General features: G+C 39.3%; 1 protein-coding gene across 2 annotated transcripts in view; it reads left to right on the top strand.

Annotated features, from left to right (window-relative positions):
* MAP2K4 (mitogen-activated protein kinase kinase 4) overlaps nt 1–19,953 on the top strand; it is a 146,504-nt gene that overhangs the window by 64,802 nt on the left and 61,749 nt on the right. For both annotated transcript variants that reach the window (XM_053568311.1, XM_053568312.1), the window contains one exon: nt 1,955–2,129. In XM_053568311.1, coding sequence (XP_053424286.1) covers nt 1,955–2,129 — 175 coding nt within the window. The remainder of the gene's footprint in view (nt 1–1,954; nt 2,130–19,953) is intronic.

Raw genomic sequence — 19,953 nt, 5'->3', positions numbered from 1 at the left:
TATACAACATGATGCAATCGTAAGAGCGATGTTCCATCATCTTTGCCATATTCTGTTGGTTAGAAACAAGTCACAGGCTTCACCCACACTCAGAGGGAGGAGCTTACACAAGATGTCAGCACCAGAAAGGTGGGCATTATGAGCACCTCCTGGAGTCTGTCTGGTATAGCCATTAAACTAGTGAATACTTTTAAAATGCTGCTTCTAATTTGCAAGTAATTTTATTAAAGTTAACTTTTCTCTAACTCATCAGTAGACTGGTGCTGTAGATTTTAATAGTGATTAAACAGTCATCAGGTGGTTATTGACTTGGCAGTGATGATAGAAAAATAATCATTATACTTGGAACTTCTCTCTGTTAGAATGTTTCTTGGCTTAACCTATCTACTTCATGAAAAAGATGACTGAGAAAATTTCTCTTCTCTTGCCTGAGCCCAATTTCCATCTTAAAAAGTCAGTTCTGGCTTCACCAATAATGGCCACTTATGCCACTGATTTCTGGGCTTCTTGTGACTCTGAGTACTAGAATATCAAATAATATGAGTGAAAGATTTTGGACTGAAAAGTACTTGTGTGAATGTAAACTGATGTTATTATGAGTTATCAGTATTACGATGTGAGACTTTTATTTGGAATGCTCATTTACTAAGTTGTTATCTACAGTAAGTATACTAAAACCTCACATTTTGTTTATTATTAATATTAGTATATATAATTAACATATATACTAATATATATATTAGGAAAGATTTTTAAAATTCTATGTATTTTTGAGAACTTTAAAAGCTACAGAGAACAATTATAAATGGAGAAAAATAATTCTAGATTTTGGAAGAAGAAAAATAAATGACCAAGGATGTGAACTTTTATTGTTTATATCATGAGATCAGAATTTAAAAGAGATTCAGATCATTTAGTGTGAAATTAAAAACTTAATTGATGTTCAGTGGAATCTTTCTCTTTATGCACGTTGCACTCTCTAGATTGATACTGTTTATTCCTACACTTTGGAGTTTGTGTGTGAGACGGAAGACAACAAGAGAGAGACTGATTTTGCATTTTTCATTGGATTTACTTTTTTACAAAGAATATTTAGAAGTTAATACTTTGGTCTCTAGGCTGAGATTTTGGAGGCGATCTTGGAAATGTGTAATGAGTCAGCTGTTTTGTCCACTGGTCATTTCACTTTTCTCCCCCTTCCTCTGTCTACTGAACAGTAGCTGACAGGCTCAGGTGGAGTAGCACATGGCTGCTTCTCTGGGAGCCACGAGCTGTTCAGTTAACTCTTCCCGCACCTCAGCTTACTATTAACAGGGACAGGTTCACGTACTACCGTACTAGTTACTGAACAGGAATCACCTGGGGAATCTTTACAAATACTGTCTTCTGACTCCTATCTTCAGGAGAAATTTTCTCAGTTATCTTTTTCATGAAGTACATAGGTTAAGCCAAGGAACATTGTAACATAAAGAAGATCCATAGTTTAATTGCTGTGGAATGATACCTGAGCATTGGGATCCTTTGAGAGTAGCTGTACTAACTAAAGATTGAAGTTCTGGAATAATTAATGTTGAGTAAGATAGAAAAAAACTTTTTGGAAAAGAGGTTTGCAGCTTTTGGGATTCTCACTTGATAAAGCAGTTTTGCAAATTTTGAACAAGATCTTATATTTGGAAATGAAAACTGATCAGAATTCCATCAATAAATGGAAATTTGGTTTTATGAATCCCATTGAAGCTATTGTCTACTGACTACCTAAATTTAGGTTTTTCTTAATTCAGCATGTGAAAAAACAAGATGACACAAACAAAAAATTCCAAAAACCTGGAAGTCAGGCTGTTTCAGTAACTTATGAGAAAACAAATTTTCCCACACATTAATCAGTGCTAACTTAAAGCAAAAAAGTTAAAACGTATTTAAAATGTGGAAAAATTGCTTCCCACTATTTTAACAGAGAGAGACTGAGAACACACAGCATTGAGTCGTCAGGAAAACTGAAGATCTCTCCTGAACAACACTGGGATTTCACTGCAGAGGACTTGAAAGACCTTGGAGAGATTGGACGAGGAGCTTATGGTTCTGTCAACAAAATGGTCCACAAACCAAGTGGGCAAATAATGGCAGTTAAAGTAGGTGATGCCATGATTATTTTTGGTACTTTAATGCATTAGGTAAAATTTCATGGTGCAGTAATGCTACTATTGTTCTGTTCTTTCTTTTGTGGTAAATGTGGGTGTTAAAAAATTGTTCCTTTGACCTCTTTGTGGGTGTTCCATGTAGAGATTGTCTTATTGGTGCACGTTTTCTATCTCCCTGGAACCATGATTGTATGAAGTGTGGGTGTCCATTGCGTTTTTTGGCATGATGCATTTGCATTAACATGTTTTAAACTTCAGGCCCTTCTACTGCCAAGGTGAGTTGGGGCTGGGCGGCTGCACCCTGGGAGCAGGGCAGTGCTGCACCGAGCCAGGCGGGAGCTGGAAGAAGAGGCAGCACACTGGGTTGGGCAAGGTGCGGGGCTAGGGCTAACAGCAGTCTTACTGAAGGTTTCTTGGAAACCACACACATGCTGTTGCCACTAACCTCAACCTTACTCGGTCCTGACCAGCTCGGCTTCTGTTTGTTTATTTCACCTCTCCTCAGTACTGCCCTGTTCCCTGGTTTTAAAGTTGTATTGAAATGTATATCTTGTGATAATGTTGCGTTCTGTCCTTATCGTGTCATGCCATGTAATATGTTCATTAAAAAAAAAAATAATGACCAGAAATGGAGATTTGCCCATAGACTAGCAAACTTATGTCAGTTCATACCTGTGATGAATTGGTAGTCTCCATTTGGCCCCTGGGGAGCTGTGTAATTGTAATTTATTCATCTCTGTTTGTTTGACAAATATTTGCTCTATGTAAGGTATTTCAGAAAAGTCAGCAATGAGGGATGGGGGACACAATTTACAAAGAACAAAGGAAAAAGCCAGCTATGGTCATTCCCTCCTTGAACATAAATAATTCTTACAGGAAGAAATAATGTTCTAGTTTGAAGACCTGAGAATGGGTTTGCAGACAGTCTAGTCATTTTCCTGTTAATCTCCTATTTTGAAAGTTTGTCAGAGTGGCTTGATGAGAGGAGGGGCCTCGGTTTTTTGACATTTGGGAATACATTTGTATCATATTAATGTAAAATGTTTTCTTTGTAGAAGTCTGTTGTGAGCCAAATCTTCTAACTATTACAGTCTCCATTGTTGAGCATTTCTCTTTGCTGGGTCTTATGAAAGTAATATTAAATTAGTGATGGGTAAAATTTTTATGATTCTTCCTGTGGGTTCTGAACTGTGTTTTGGTCAAATTTTTATAATGTGAGAACAATAGACCTTTCATAGGAGGATGTGTACATATGCAAAATCTTGCAGACAGTCTGTAGATCTATCTCTAACAATGCATAGGCTAAGACCTGTGCTCTGACTTACCTGTTAAGTAAAATATTGTTTTCTTGGAATGTGGAATGATTTCTCTATTCTTATTATGTGTCAATGCAGTGTAAGAGGAAAGAGTCTCTTTCCTGGATGTAGATTCTTCTGGATGAGTGTTACATTGCTGTTATGTACTATCTGTAAGTGACATCCAGTTTCAGTGGCTGGGGCTTAAGGGAGAGCTACCCTGTACTGCTGAATTTCTGAACTTTTCCCTAAGCACTCGGGGAAATACTTCATTCAAACAACTATTTCCTGCTTTTTTCTGTTTGTGCTATGTGTGCTTCAACTATGTTCATCAGCATCGTGAACTGTTCCAGTACGATGGATCAATTCTAGTCTTGGTCAAAAGGTTTTAAAGGTAAAGAAGTTATTTCATTTTGACATTTAGAAAAATTTTCCCAATGACTGATCTGATAGTATTTCAAATTATACAATACTTACTCAAGTTTTGAAGGAATTTAAAAGTGAAAAAAGGAAATTATTGCTCACTGTTTGTAATCTGGCCGTAATCCATGGCTACTGTGAGAGCCCTAGTTGAAATGCTGTTAGAAATCCCAGAGGTACTTCCAAGGCTGGCATGGGACCTGCAGACTGGTCACTGTCACATTTGTACCCATCAGCTGGGACTGCCTTCAGTTCTTGAGCAAGCGTAGCGGTTTGGTTCAGGGAGGGTGAGTACGACGTACCAGCTAACATACAGGTGGGCTGTACCATTGGATTCCATGACTTCAGTAATACTAGAAGAATAAGTGTTTTTGAATTAATATACAGTAAAATTTGATACCAACTGATGACTGGTGAGTGCTGTCTATGCATTTAAAAATGTATTTATTGTTGTTTCTTCAAAGAAGCATAGTCTTTCGTCATACCTGCGAGGACAAGCACACACACACAGCAGCACAGCGTTTGATGGAGGAGTTCAGAGTTCACAGGTGGAGTAACTATGAGACAGTGGTGCACATGGCTGAAAGCTTTTCATTGTTGGTGAAATGAGACACGCACTTGTGACTTTATGCTGGCATCTTGATTCACGTTGGTGATAGAGAAAGATTACTTTACTAGATATTCAGTTTGTCCTTAAGTTGTACTTGCAGTATCTATACAAAGTGAACTGTGGTACTAGCTTGATTTATTTATTTTTTTTTCTTTTTATTATTCTTCTTGGTTAGTGTTGAGAAAGTCTTTCCCCCAAATTTATTTTGCCACATACAAGAAATGTTTGAAAAGGGACTTCCTAATTACCTGAAATAGTTATCTCAAAGACTTCATCTAAAGATGAAGAAAAAAGCAAAAATCTAGCTATAGTCATAGCTAAAGATGTAATCAATTCAGTGAGGTAACATAGAATATATATGAATTATACTTACAGTAATTTCATGACCTTTAGCCTGACGACAGTTCCCAGGCTCTCAGTGAGGTTCTGTGCGGTGACCTGAGATGTGGACATTTTTAACCCCTCAATTTTAATTGCACATGGGAAACCAGGTCTTGCTCTTCTGTGAGTAGAGTAGTGTACTACCATATAATCTCCTGTGTGTAAACGACTGACTGCGTCTCCGGGCTGCCCAGGGCAAAGCCATTGTCCTGACAGCCTTCAACTCCGGTTGGATATTTACTTCTCCCTTGGAGTGGAAGCCTGTGAAAATAATGTTTATTTAATGCCCTATTTTTCCATGATGGAAGTTTTAACCAGAAGGAAGAAATTAGACATAAACAATCTTGTCCTGTAAGTAAACTAGGTGTCTCTGCTTAGCTCTCTGGCAGGGTTAATTGTGCTGGGGTAAGGACCAAATATTTGAAGAAACAATAAGGGTTAGGTTTCTGACCTAGGGTTAAAGAAATTCAGTTCTGGTAGAAACACCTAGCATTGTTGGGGACCACAGATGATCTGCATCAGGATGTCCAAGCAAATCTAGGGACACACAAGAAAAGAGAAAGAGCAGGTGAAGTGTCACAGTTGAGACCCGGGAGCTGACACTGAGTGGGATTACAAGCACAAACAGTGGACAGGAGAATGACTGTGAGCCTCCAGAGTCTGACAGTGCGCCCTCTTCTGGCCCTGCCCACTCGGGAGATTCCTCATGCTTAGAGCACCAGCTTCCCTGTGGTTTTCTGAAAGTCCCATGTCCAGATTGACTTCTTGAAGTTAGGCACATACTTTTCATATTTATAGGCTATGTGAGAAAAAGAGGAGAGTGGAAAACAGAGAATGAAAAGGAGAGGGATTGTAAGGGAATGCAGTTGCTGTCACTAAAGATGACAGGTGGTGGAAATGCTGAAGTAAAGCTGTTGTCTCACTGGGAATCGAATAATATTGAGCACGTAAGTGAGAATAAGAAGATGTTATGTTAAAGTTGTTGACTGTTGATCACTGTAACTTTTCAGTCTTTTGCTTGAGAAGTTATCTGGGCTAATTAGAAAATCAGCTTGGTTGGTTGGGGTCAGGTGCTTGGACTGGACTGAACTGTATGGAAGGGTTTCAGGTGTTCTCGCTGTTGGTGGCCTGTCTGACTTGTTCATTGGCTTTCCATTCCACTCTTTCTACTCTCCTGTGTCATTGGTGTAAGGGTTGCTGATCTTGGCTGGTAACCTGGTCTTGATTCCTGCCTTCCTGACTCTCTGTGGTGTTTGCATTTTGACTTCAGTGTCCTTGACCAGGAATTGAGACCTAGCTGAACTCTGAAGCTTGGTGGGAAGGACTGCCCTTCTCCCTCTAACAGTGTTAGCAGCCTGCAGTCCAGTCCAGGGTGTAGCTTTCACCTGCTGGGTGGGTAGGCCTCCTTTGTGCAGGTGGTGTGGCAAGTGTGAGAGGTCAGGGATCAGAAAAGTGTGGCTTGGCTTGTTTTCCCAGCGCTACAGGGACCATGCCACTTCTGTCCAAAGTTTCATTACTGAGTGATTTCTGTGGTGACTATGATGATGATTAGAGGAGGAGGACCATTTTAGTGTTAAAACATCGATCTTGCATATAGTTCTGAAAGCACTAGAATTGATATTTGGCAGAGATGGCCTTAAATTGGAAAAGATCTTTTTTGATGCTATAGACTGTTTTGTTAGGCAGTTTTATTTAATATAAGGCCAAAGTGATCCTATTTGATTATCCAAATCAACTGTGGGATGCAGAAGTCATGGTATGCTATTTAAAGATAGCCTGGATTCTAGTATGTTTTGTTGCTGTTTCATAGACTCTTTTGTTTTGTTTTTTTTTTTGCAGTTTTTGGCCGGGGCCGGGTTTGAATCTACCACCTCCGGTATATGGGGCCAGTACCCTACTCCTTGAGCCAGAGGTGCCACCTATTGTTGCTGTTTCATTGGCGGATTGTGTGATTTAAGACGTCCGCAGTTGACTTAGTCATATTGTTTTATGTTTCTGATTTTGCTTAAAAGTTGTGCTGTTACATATGAAAAGTGTAAGGGCACAGATTCAGGGACAAACAGGGCTGCCTTGATTCTGAACTCAGATCCTTGGTATTGGGGTTGGAACTCTGTATGTTTCTTTCGTTGTTGCTCCAAGTTAGTGGTTTTCAGACTATGGGTTCTTTGTATTCACAGAAATGTTATGTGGCACCAATAAGCGCAACAGACAAAGTTAGTGCTATTCTGGTTGAGGGAAGGGATAGGAAGCAGAGAGCCTGCTGACAGACAGCACCAGCTCTGGGAACTACTGTGTGCTTCCAAACATCCTGAATATCTAGTTTTTGAAACCACCTACTAGCATTTGGTTGACCTAAAGGAATTGTGATAGTGAACTGTATCCCATCTTATGTAGTTATTGGGTGAAAAATCTATCTTACAACACCTCACTCTACATAGAGATCATCTGAACCAGTATGTGGTATACTTCCTGTGTTTTTACCATTCTCTGTTGCCTCATGAAGGCATTAACCACACCTCTGAAGTTGGTTAATTGGTATGTGTTAGGTTTCTATTGTTACCTCGGCTTATTGTCCTGGATACTGGAGTGACGATCTATTTATGATCTTTAGACCCTTACAAATTTCAGTGTTAAGGTTGACATTGTGCTCTTTAAAGATGATGTTATTAAATAAGAATATGATACCACACTTATCAAAGTGTATCGAGATGGTTCTGTTAGACTTTGTCCTCAGGGTAGCTTTCCTATAATGTAATACAACCTATTCTTTTGGAACTGGTCTCTGTTGTGCATAGCAGAAGGTAAAGTAGAAGGAATTAATTAATTGGACCTCAGTATCCCCAGCAAGAAGAATGGGAAGTATTACTATTAATTAATCAATTAATTAGGGGAAGATACAACTGAGATTTCATGAAATTTTTTTTTAAAGTTTTGGATGATTTTGCAATTAAGATTTAGCATCCTCTGGCCTTAGTAAAAGCAATGTGCTTTGTAATTTGAAACAACTGACTTAACAGATACTATTTGTTACTTTTTTGATGTGCAAGGAAATTTTTTATCTGTGATTAGAATTCTAGCTACTTTGCTTCTTTTACTATTTGTTTTGGGTACCGTTGCCACCGGCTTTGACCTCCTTAGTGATGTGTTGTGGGATACAATGGGCATTTTTATGTGTGATTGAGTTAGAAGACTCTAGCATGATGATTTTCAACCGAGTGTGCAGCCACACACTGGGGTGCTATGAGAGGATCTTAGGTGTGCTGCAAAATTTTTAAAAGATCATTAAGTTCGTTTTTTTTTTTTTTGCAGTTTTTGGCTGGGGCTGGGTTTGAACCCGCCGCCTCTGGCATATGGGCCCGGCGCACTACTCCTTTGAGCCACAGGCGCTGCCCCATTAAGTTAGTTTTGAAAGACATTTAAAGCACAGTAAATATAATCCTTTCTTTTTTTACTCTTTTTTTTTTTTTGATGAGCACAATTTAAGTGTTCTGTGCAAGTTTAACTATAGGTTCAAGTATGCCGGGAGAGAAAAACGGTCAAAAAACACTGCTGTAGCAGCTAACGATGAACTTGTGCAACAGGGATAAGAGTCTTGAATGTATCTGTGGGATAGATAGAATCTTTTTTTTCTTTTTTCCAATTTTTTTTTTTTTTTTTTATTAATGTTGGGGATTCATTGAGGGTACAATAAGCCAGGTTACACTGATTGCCTTGGTTAGGTAAAGTCCCTCTTGCAATCATGTCTTGCACCCAGAAGGTGTGACACACACTAAGGCCCCACCCCCCTCCCTCCTTCCCTCTCTCTGCTCTTCCTCCCCCCATGACATTAATTGTTGTTAATTGTCCTTATATCAAAATTGAGTACATAGGATTCATGCTTCTCCATTCTTGTGATTCTTTACTAAGAATAATGTCTTCCACTTCCATCCAGGTTAATAGGAAGGATGTAAAGTCTCCATTTTTTTTAATAGCTGAATAGTATTCCATGGTATACATATACCACAGCTTGTTAATCCATTCCTGGGTTGGTGGGCATTTAGGCTGTTTCCACATTTTGGCGATTGTAAATTGAGCTGCAATAAACAGTCTAGTACAGTGTCCTTATAATAAAAGGATTTTTTTCCTTCTGGGTAGATGCCCAGTAATGGGATTGCAGGATCAAATGGGAGGTCTAGCTTGAGTGCTTTGAGGTTTCTCCATACTTCCTTACAGAATGGTTGTACTAGTTTGCAGTCCCACTAGCAGTGTAAAAGTGTTCCCTTCTGTCCACATCCACGCCAGCATCTGTAGTTTTGAGATTTTGTGATGTGGGCCATTCTCACTGGGGTTAGATGGTATCTCAGGGTGGTTTTGATTTGCATTTCTTTAATATATAGGGATGATGAACATTTTTTCATATGTTTATTAGCCATTCGTCTGTCTTCTTTTAGAGAAGGTTCTATTCGTGTCTCTTGCCAATTGAAATATGGGATTGTTGGCTTTTTTCATGTGGATTAATTCGAGTTCTCTATAGATCTTAGTTATCAACTTTTGTCTAATTGAAAATAGCAAATATCCTTTCCCATTGTGTAGGTTGTCTCTTTGCTTTGGTTGTTGTCTCCTTGGCTGTACAGAAGCATTTCAGTTTAATGAAGTCCCATTTGTTTATTTTTTTTGTTGCAATTGCCATGGCAGTCTTCTTCATGAAGTCTTTCCCCAGGCCAATATCTTCCAGTGTTTGTCCTATGCTTTCTTTGAGGATTTTTATTGTTTCATGCCTTCAGTTTAAGTCCTTTATCCATCTTGAATCAATTTTTGTGAGTGGGGAAAGGTGTGGGTCCAGTTTCAGTCTTTTATATGTGGATATCCAGTTCTCCCAACACCATTTCTTGAATAGGGAGTCTTTACCCCAAGGTATGTTCTTGTTTGGTTTATCGAAGATTAGGTGGTTGTAAGATGTTAGTTTCATTTCTTGGTTTTCTATTCGATTCCAAGTATCTATGTCTCTATTTTTGTGCCAGTACCATGCTGTCTTGACCACTATGGCTTTGTAGTACAGTCTAAAATCTGGTATGCTGCTGCCCCCAGCTTTATTTTTATTACTAAGAACTGCCTTAGCTATACGGGGGTTTTTCAGGTTCCATACAAAACACAGAATCATTTTTTCCAAATATTGAAAGTACGATGTTGTTACTTTGATAGGAATGGCACTGAATAGGTAGATTGCTTTGGGAAGTATAGACATTTTAACAATGTTGATTCTTCCCATCCAGGAGCATTGTGTTTTCTTCCATTTGTTAATATCCTCTGCTATTTCCTTTCTGAGGATTTCATAATTATCTTTATAGAGGTCTTTCACCTCCTTCGTTAGGTATATTCCTAGGTATTTCATTTTCTTTGAAACTATGATGAAGGGAGTTATGTCCTTAATTAGCTTCTCATCTTGACTGTTATTGGTGTACACAAAGGCTACTGACTTGTGGACATTGATTTTATGTCCTGAAACATTACTGTATTTTTTGATGACTTCTAGGAGTCTTGTGGTTGAGTCTTTGGGGTTCTCTAAGTATAAGATCATGTCATCAGCAAAGAGGGAGAGTTTGACCTCCTCTGCTCCCATTTGGATTCCCTTTATTTCCTTGTCTTGCCTAATTGTATTGGCTAGAACTTCCAGCATTATGTTGAATAGTAAAGGTAACAGAGGACAACCTTTTCTGGTTCTAGTTTTAAGAGGAAAAGCTTTCAGTTTTACTCCATTCAGTAAAATATTAGCTGTGGGTTTGACATAGATAGCTTCAATCAGTTTTAGAAATGTGCCACCTATGCCTATACTCTTCAGTGTTTTAATTAGAAAAGGATGCTGGATTTTATCAATTGCTTTTTCTGCATCTATTGAGAGGATCATATGATCTTTATTTTTGCCTCTGCTAATATGGTGGATAATGTTTATGGACTTGCGTATGTTAAACCAGCCTTGCATCCCTGGGATGAAACCTACTTGATCATGATGTATGACTTTTTTGATGATAAACTGTAATCTATTGGCTAGTATTTTGTTGAGAATTTTTGCATCTATATTCATGAGTGAGATTGGTCTGAAATTCTCCTTTTTGTTTGGGTCTTTTCCTGGTTTTGGTATCAGGGTGATGTTTGCTTCATAGAACGCGTTGGGGGAAGATTCCTTCTTCCTCAATTTTTTGGAATAATTTCTGCAGTACAGGAATAAGCTCTTCCTTGAAGGTTTGATAGAATTCTGGTGTGAAGCCATCTGGACTAGGTCATTTTTTGGTTGAAAGCTTTTTTATTGTTCCTTTAATCTCAGTGCTTGAAATTGGTCTGTTCAGGAGCTCTGTTTCTTCCTGGCTAAGTCTAGGGAGAGGGTGTGATTCCAAATATTGATCCATTTCCTTCACATTGTCAAATTTCTGGGCATAGAGTTTCTGGTAGTATTCAGAGATGATCTCTTGTATCTCTGTGGGATCAGTTGTTATTTCCCCTTTATCATTTCTGATTGAGGTTAGTAGAGATTTTACTTTTCTATTCCTCGTTAGTCTGGCCAATGGTTTATCTATTTTATTTATTTTTTCAAAAATCCGACTCCTTGTTTCATTAATTTTCTGAATGATTCTTTTGTTTTCAATTTCATTGATCTCTGATTTGATTTTGGAGATTTCTTCTACTGAGCTTAGGCTTAGATTGTTCTTCTTTTTCCAATTCCATAAGATGGCTTGTGAGATTGTTGATGCGCTCTCTTTCTGTTTTTCGAATGTAGGCATCTAAAGCAATGAATTTTCCTCTCAAAACTGCTTTTGCAGTATCCCACAGGTTTTGGTAGCTTGTGTCTTCATTGTTGTTATGCTCAAGGAAGTTAATGATTTCCTGTTTTATTTCTTCCTTCACCCATCTGTTATTCAACAGAAGATTGTTCAGTTTCCATGCCTTTGGGTGGGGTCGAGCATTTTTATTAGAGTTGAGTCCCACCTTTAGTGCCTTATGGTCTGAGAAGATCCAAGGTAAAATTTCAGTTCTTTTGATTCTGTTGATATTTGTTTTGTGTCCCAGGATATGATCGATTTTGGAGAATGTTCCATGGGGTGATGAGAAGAATGTATATTCTTTATCTTTGGGATGGAGTGTTCTATATGCGTCTATCAAGCACAGTTGTTCTAGGGTCTCATTTACATCTCTTATATCTTTGTTTAATTTCTGTTTAGAGGATCTGTCCAGCTCTGTAAGAGGAGTGTTAAAGTCCCCTGTTATTATCGGATATCATATTGCTTAGACTGAGTAAGGTCTGTTTCAAGAATCTGGGAGTATTTAAATTGGGTGCATAAATATTTAGAATTGAAACTTCTTCTTGTATTTTTCCCTTGACCCATATAAAGTGACCATCTTTGTCTTTTTTGACTTTAGTTGCTTTAAATCCACATGTATCTGAAAATAAGATTGCAACTCCTCTTTTCTTCTGAATGCCATTTGCCTGAAAAATTGTCTTCCAACCCTTGACTCCGAGTTTTAATTTGTCTTTTGAAGCCAGGTGTGTTTCTTGCAGACAGCAGATGGATGGTTTGTGTTTTTTAATCCGGTCAGTCAATCTATGTCTCTTCAGTGGGGAATTCAAGCCATTAACATTTATTGAGATAATTGATAAGTGTGGTAGTATTCTATTCATCTTATTTTGTGAGAGTCCATTGCTTAGTTTTATCTTTTGTATGAGTGTGGAGGTTAGGTTCTGTCCTTTAATTTCTGAGTTTTTACTTTGCTGCTGATCCATTGTGATGTTCAGTGTGTAGAACAGGTTGAAATATTTCCTGTAGAGCTGGTCTTGTTGTGGTGAATTTCCTCAATGTTTGTGTATCTGTACATGATTTGATTTCTCTGTCAATTTTAAAGCTTAGATTAGCAGGGTACAGAATTCTGGACTGGGAATTGTTCTGTTTAAGTAGATTAAAGGTAGATGACCATTGTCTTCTTGCCTGGAAAGTGTCATTAGAGAAGTCTGCAGTCACTCTGATGGATTTGCCCCTGTAGGGCAACTGGCACTTACTCCTGGCAGCTTGCAGAATCTTTTCTTTTGTCTTGACTTTGGACAGGTTCATCACAATGTGTCTTGGAGAAGCTTGGTTAGAGTTGAGGCGACCTGGGGTCCGATAGCCCTCTGAAAGCAGTGTGTCAGAATCTTTGGTGATATTTGGGAAATTTTCTTTTATAATATTCTCTAGTATGGCTTCCATTCCTCTGGGGCATTCTTCTTCCCCTGCTGGAATTCCTATAACTCGTATGTTGGAACGCTTCATAAAGTCCCATAATTCTGACAGTGAACGTTCTGCTTTCTCTCTCTTCTTTTCTGCCTCTTTTACTATCTGAGTTATCTCAAAAACTATGTCTTCTACCTCTGAAATTCTTTCGTCTGCATGGTCTAACCTGTTGCTGATACTTTCCATTGCATCTTTAAGTTCCCTGATTGACTGTTTCATTTCCTTCAGCTCTGCTATATTCTTTTTATATTCTTCATATCATTCATCTCTGATTTGATTCTGTTTTTGGATTTCCTTTTGGTTATTTTCCACTTTATTAGCAGTTTCCTTCATTGTTTCCATCATTTCTTTCATTGTTTTCAACATGTGTATTCTAAATTCCCTTTCTGTCATTCCTAACATTTCTTTATGGGTGGAATCTTCTGTAGTAGCTACCTCCTGGTCCCTTGGTGGGGTTGTTCTGGACTGGTTCTTCATGTTGCTTGGAGTTTTCTGCTGATTCCTCATGAGTGATTTCTTTTATCTGTTTCCTTGCCCTAATTTTCCTTTCACTTCGTCTTGCTCTTTAAGTTCTCGTGCCTGTGGACTGAGGTTTCGATGAGTCCTTTTGGTACAGGACCAGAAGGACGAGAAGTTTGAAGAGCAAGACGGGATGAAGGAAAGAAGGAACGAACAAAAAGAAAATAGAGAAAGGAGAGGCGGTTGGTAAAAGGAATATTGACTAAAAGAAGAGAGGCACAGAAAGAGGGAGACAGAGCAATGTAGGTGTACAGTAGGGTACTTTGACACAACGTTAAAAAAACCCCAACCTCTGGGGCTGCCCGGTTGGGTGGTTCCCTTGATTCAACAGTTCTTTGCTAACCTGATTGGACACAGTAATCCACCTCCACCAAGTAGAGCGGAAAGACAAAAATTCTGTAAATCAAACCAAAACAAGCAAACAGAAAACTTTATGGGATAAAATTGGGTTAAAGACCAAATAATAGGGGTAGAAACACTTGCAAAAATGAAGTTCTAGTTATTGAAAAAGGCAGCAATGGGAAATTGTATTTAAACTAGAAAAATGGAGAAAGAAAAGAAAAAAATCTTTATAGAAAAGTTGAAATAAAACAAAATAACAACATCAAAATAAACAAAAAACAAACAAACAAAAAAAAACCCCAAAACAAAGCAGTATATATATCTTGTTGAATATTGTCTGGGCAACAGGTTGTCTTCTGGGATATGAGATGTTAATCACAATGCTGATACGACTGGAGGCCTCTGCTGATTTCTCAAACCCCACAGGGTAGACACCCTAAGTCTCTCTTCAGCCCTCTTAACAGGCACTTTGAACTTCTAAACTTGCTAAGCAGAAGCTTTCCCAGGAAAGTGCTTGTCGCTGGAATCACTGCTGAAGTGGCTATTCACTTACCTAGTGTGCCAAAACTAGTCTCACTCTGCCCCTGAGGGTTAGGGCTGTAAGGCAGCTCAGTCCCTGCCTTTAGGCTGCTCAGTCACTAGGTTACTAGCTCCCGCCCGATCCTTGCTCTGCAACCCTGAGGACAGACTTTGCTGGGGCAATTCTCTCTCAATGGCTCCCTACCACCCACAGCCAAACACTATTAGGTCCGTCTGGCTCTGCAGCTCAGTGTGGGGCCCTGGACAATGCCCAAAGTTCTCCGCACTTCTGCTCAAGCTCTCCCCAAGGCAGTTCAACTGAGTGCCAAGTCCAAAAACACCAAAACAGTTTATAGGTAAGGCCTTTCCAGTTTGCAGTCTCGCTGCTACTGTACTTACAGCTGTCAGCGGGATTGGACCGATTGAACACATGCGAGCACTTGCCAGTTTTCCACTGTTTTTGTCCTCCTCTTGGGGTCCAGAAGTCTCTCGCTGACTCCCTGTATCCTCAAAGGGATGATTATAGGCAGATACCACCAGCCACGGATGCCTGGAGTCTTATCTCTTGAGACTCACGGTGCCCATATGCAAGGAAGCTGTTACTCGGCCGCCATCTTGCTCTCCTCCGGGCTCTCGTTCTTGTTTAGGCTGATCTCCAACTCCTGAGCTCAGGCTATCCACTTTCCTCAGCCTCTTTCCCTATCTTCTACGACCTTGACAGTCTTGAGTAGTATTGGTCCAGTATTTTGTAGAATGCTCATCTGTGATTAGTCTGATGTTTTTCTCATGGTTATACCATGCAGAGTGGGATTCAGGGCTGAGCCAGTTGAGAGAAGCCTGACAACAGGCAAGGGCCAAAGACTGGCTGGTATATGTCCTCTGGTCAGCTGTGACCTGCGATGAGCATCTGAAGGTCAGGGCAGTAGGTGTCGGCGCTGATATGTTTCATACAGACATAAGTACAAGCATGGGATTGAGAGCTCCTGGGGAAGTTTCCAGCTCCGCTGCGCTGTTCCCCACCCCCAGGGCCGGGCCTTGGGGCGCAGTCGGCTGGGCACTCGGCTGCTGCCTCTCTTCACGCTCCCGAGGCAGCCAATAGATAGAATCTTTGTTTTGCAACTCAGGAAAGTAAGAATGCCTAAGCTTCTTTCTTGTGGTCCAGATAATGGCGATAGTATGCTGATGTGCTGTAGTGGTTTTTAGGTTTTTCTAACTTTATATTACTGCTGGATTTTGGACCTTTCTGCTGGGCAAGCAGTATATTTGTAAGAGTCAGAATAGTAGTGACACTTGGGATTTGAGTGTGATCCTTTCTGTCCTATCCCCTGATCTGAAGTCAGTTGTTGACTGACCGTGGACTGATTCCCCTTCAGATTTTATTCATAGATGCTTACCTTAGAGGGGATCTTTAGCAAGGAAAGGGTAATGATCAAGGGTGTCTTTATGGCATAGCAGTATAGATGTTTGCAGATCAGAGGAACCAGGAACATTTTCAGAATATCATTATTGCAACTATATTAATTAAGGTAGTTTTTCATTCTTTTCATCTTTTGATTTTTACATGTAATACCATTGAATCTCTCTCATATTACTCTTTATTTTCTTTGGAGAAGAGGTCTAGCTGAGGGCCCCGTTGACATGATTGGTATGTACCAGTTCTAAGATTTCTGCATGGTGGTAGGGTGTTTACCAGTGTTTATGTGGCATAAAAGGTAGACAGCTATTATCATGAGGAACTTTTGGTTTGATTCTTGTTCTGGGGTGGTTATTTTAGACATCATATTAATTTGTCAAGACATCTGACAAATACTTGACATACAGAATACAGATTTTTTGGTAAACCTTAGTGGCAGTAAGAGGACTGAGCTGCATGCCCTGAAATACCAGCCTTAGCTGTTGGTGATAGAGGATCCTGCACAACTTTGCTGAAGAGTAAACATCTTCTGGTGTTCTGATTCTGGTTGGTGGTAAATTGAAAATGACACTTTGCCTTGCTAATGGTCAAATTGCTAGTAGCTTGCATCATTTTACACATGTCAATTTGTTTTAGTCAGTGCCTGGGATAATCTCTAAAGCTCTATATTGATTTCCTCTGTGGTTATTCAATTCATGATCTTGCTGAGTTTCACTGTTTCTGTGCTGTAATTTCTAAGCAGGGAACTCCCTCTCTTCCACTTTGGACTATCCCTGCCTTGTTCCTGACTTCTCTGAACCACTAAGGATGAACCTGTGCCTCGGAGTTAGGAGGGTCCTACTTTGCTCTCATTACCTTGTCATCCTGCCCTCTAGGCCTCAGCTGAGCCAGAACAAGACCCAGCGTTTTTTGTGTGTGAATTTAGCGACCGTGTCTGCCAGGGCTGATGGTCTGTCCTTCCATGTCGGTTTTCCATTTCTTACTCTCCTTACATCACACTTTCACCATATGTTTCTCCATTTCAAAACGAAAATAGTATCAGTTAGAATTGATAGCCATTTCAAGTTTGAGTCTATTGCTCTTTTCAAGTTAGTCTAGGACACCACTGCTCTCTAAATTCAGTTTCAGGATTCCTCTGTTTGTAGATTGATTGGTTAGTTGATTGAGACAGAGTCTCGCTCTGTCACCCTGGGTAGAGTGCTGTGGCATCACAGCTCACAGCAACCTCACACTCTTGGGCTCAAGTGATTCTTTTGCATCAGCCTTCCCAGTAGCTGAGAGTACAGGTGCCCGCCCAAGGCCCAGCTAGCTTTTCTATTTTTAGTAAAGATAGGGTCTTGCTCCTGAGCTCAGGCAATCACCTGCTTCGGCCTCCCAGAGAGCTGGGATCACAGGCGTGAGCCATATCGCTTGGCTCACTTCTTAGTTCTTGATTCCTGACAGGTTTGCTGATGACTCATGTCTGTTTGACCTGGAATGTTCAGATCCTAGAAACTGACATCTGTGATACTCGCTCTGGAATTATTGTTTTCAATCAGGAACACATATGACTTTTCATAAATTCTTCTTTACTTCGAGTCTTTCGTGTATGTAATGGCCTGTGTTGCCTTTCTCCAGGATTGAATGGGGTCAGGTAACCCAGAGTGCCTCCTCACACACACATTGCATGAGAGAGAGCTTGTCATCCGCCAGCCTTATAGCTTGACTTGGTAGGACAAAACACTCTGGGTTGACCTGGGCAGAATCAGTAGTTTTAACAGGACACAGGCAGTCACAGAATGGGTTGTCATTCCAAGGCAGACCCTGGTGCTTTGAGATAAGGTGTGTGCTTTACCTCTCTAGAAACTGAGGTATATTTTAGAATCCTGACATGAAGATATAAAGGTTCAATCTGAATCAGAGTGAGTGGCAAGGACAACTACCACAATCAGCTAGGTCTTTCCTGAACACCTATGTAAGATGCTCTTTGGTGACCTGCTTCTTAGGACTTTGCTTTTTTGGTGTCTCTGCAGTTCCACCTTCTGCCTTTGTGCTGTTAGCTTCCCTTGTGGTTCTCATTGCCACACAGGAGTCTTCCCGACCTTACCCTAACAGTGACTGCTTCATCATCATGCCCTTTCCATCTGTTTCCTCTGTGTCTTTCTCACCCCTGAAAATAAAGTTTAGTAAAGGAAAGGAACAAACAACAACAACAACAACAAATCAGCATTATGACTGCAGTAAGGCAGGCCTGTGGGAGTGTGTGCTGCCAGCCCCCATCCCTCCACTGTCTGCTTCCTTCTCTGCCCTGACCACCCCAGTCCCTCACTGGCTTCAGTTTCGTCAGTTCCCGTAAGCCTTTTTCTTTATGCCAATGTGTACTTGAAAACTCTTCACACTTACTAATGTCAGTTTTATTACTAGCCACTCATCGCTGGTGAGAATCAACACATTGTTAGGTGTGGGAGGTGGATTTGGTGGGCTTTGGACACAGGACAGAGACCTCCCCTGGGGATCCGTCCCCTCTGTGAGATTTGAGGACATCTAGAACTAGACCACATTTACGTAGTTTTTCAGTATTAGTAAAAAGGTTATTTGTACTTTAAATTCAAGTTTTTAAAAATGGAGGTATTCCACATAAAGCTAAGTGTAAGCTGTCACCATTTAAATTTACCAATAACTTCTAGATGTCGTGTTGTATAAAAAGAAGGAAAACAAACTTTCAACAGTTGGTTGGTATTTGGGCCATTTCTGTATAATTGAGACTCTTTTCAAAGTGGATATTCTTGATGAGCTAGGAGATGGCAAGAGGATCCTTTCTAACTCATAATTTTTAGCATGCCACGTGGGACTTGTTAACTTTCTCTGACTGCAGCCTAATCCACACACAACTCCCAGCAGCCGAATTTGTGGCTGTTCCAACCCACTGGCTTGAGTTGGACTGGCAGTTTAGAAAAGTGAAGCTCTTTGGAATTTTTAAAAATTGGATAAGAACCATGTATAATAGTAATAGTCTTAACACCAGAGAACTAGATATTTAATTTTATCCTTTTCCCTGTGTCTGTAAGTGACTTTTCATTGGAGTCATTTTGTCATTTCTGGCCTGTGTCTATATGCTGTTTTTATTGGTATTTACCTGCTTTAAACCTTCACAAGGGTTATATTCAACCTTGAATACAGATTTGGACAACGGTTTTTAGAATTTTAGCTTCAAGTTTATAAATTTTTTCACTGTAGAAAACTACATATATATATAGTAGTAATTTTTGTTTTCGTTTTAAATGTTTTCTTTATGTTATGTTCCAAATAAAGTAACACTTGAAATAATCTGAAAGTACTTTTAATTATTGGGAAAAGAGATGTAGATTGTATTTCAAATAATGCAGTTTAATTTTTCAAAAGGGCATGTAAATAACTTAAGCTAGGTCAAGAAAATAGTGACAAGAGAGTTCAGTAACTCCATAATGAATAAAAAGAATGACTTTGATGAGTTCCAATAATCGCATAAAAATAAAACTTTTAAAAAATTTTACTTGAGATAATTTTCTTAAATATTTTGTGGCCTCTTGTGGGGTTTTTATTCTACTCTTTATTTTTAAAAAATCAGCCTTAACTTTTGAATTTATGATATCAATAAATGAAAATTTCCTGTTCAAAGTTTTTATCAATAGATTTGATTTCTGAAAATTGTGATTACAAGAGAATTTCAAGTAGTATAATTGACTTCACTTTTGTACTTCCATTTTTCTGTGCCCTCTATTAAGGGCAGCTTTATAAAGGGTCATTGTCACATTCAATTTTAGGTACTTATGCTTCTTTGCTATTACAAGGGCCTGGCCTTGCTTGTTACAAGTAGTAGACCTCTTTCTCATAGATACTGTTTTGATTAGAGAAAGTTTCCTTGTAGTGTTGTTTGTAATTAATTATTCTCTAGTTTGTATCATTGATTATCATTAGGTATTCTCCAACTTGAATTACTTACTGAGTTATCGAACTAAAATAATTAAAGTTAATGCTATTGTAGGTATATGCTTGTAATCTTTTGAGGTCCTTGATGCCTTTTAAATTAGTTTATTAAGAGTTAGCTGTACTTGCTCGT

Source organism: Nycticebus coucang, chromosome 18 (assembly GCF_027406575.1).
Source record: "Nycticebus coucang isolate mNycCou1 chromosome 18, mNycCou1.pri, whole genome shotgun sequence".
Lineage (NCBI taxonomy): Eukaryota > Metazoa > Chordata > Mammalia > Primates > Lorisidae > Nycticebus > Nycticebus coucang.
This window is presented reverse-complemented; position numbering and strand designations above follow the sequence as displayed.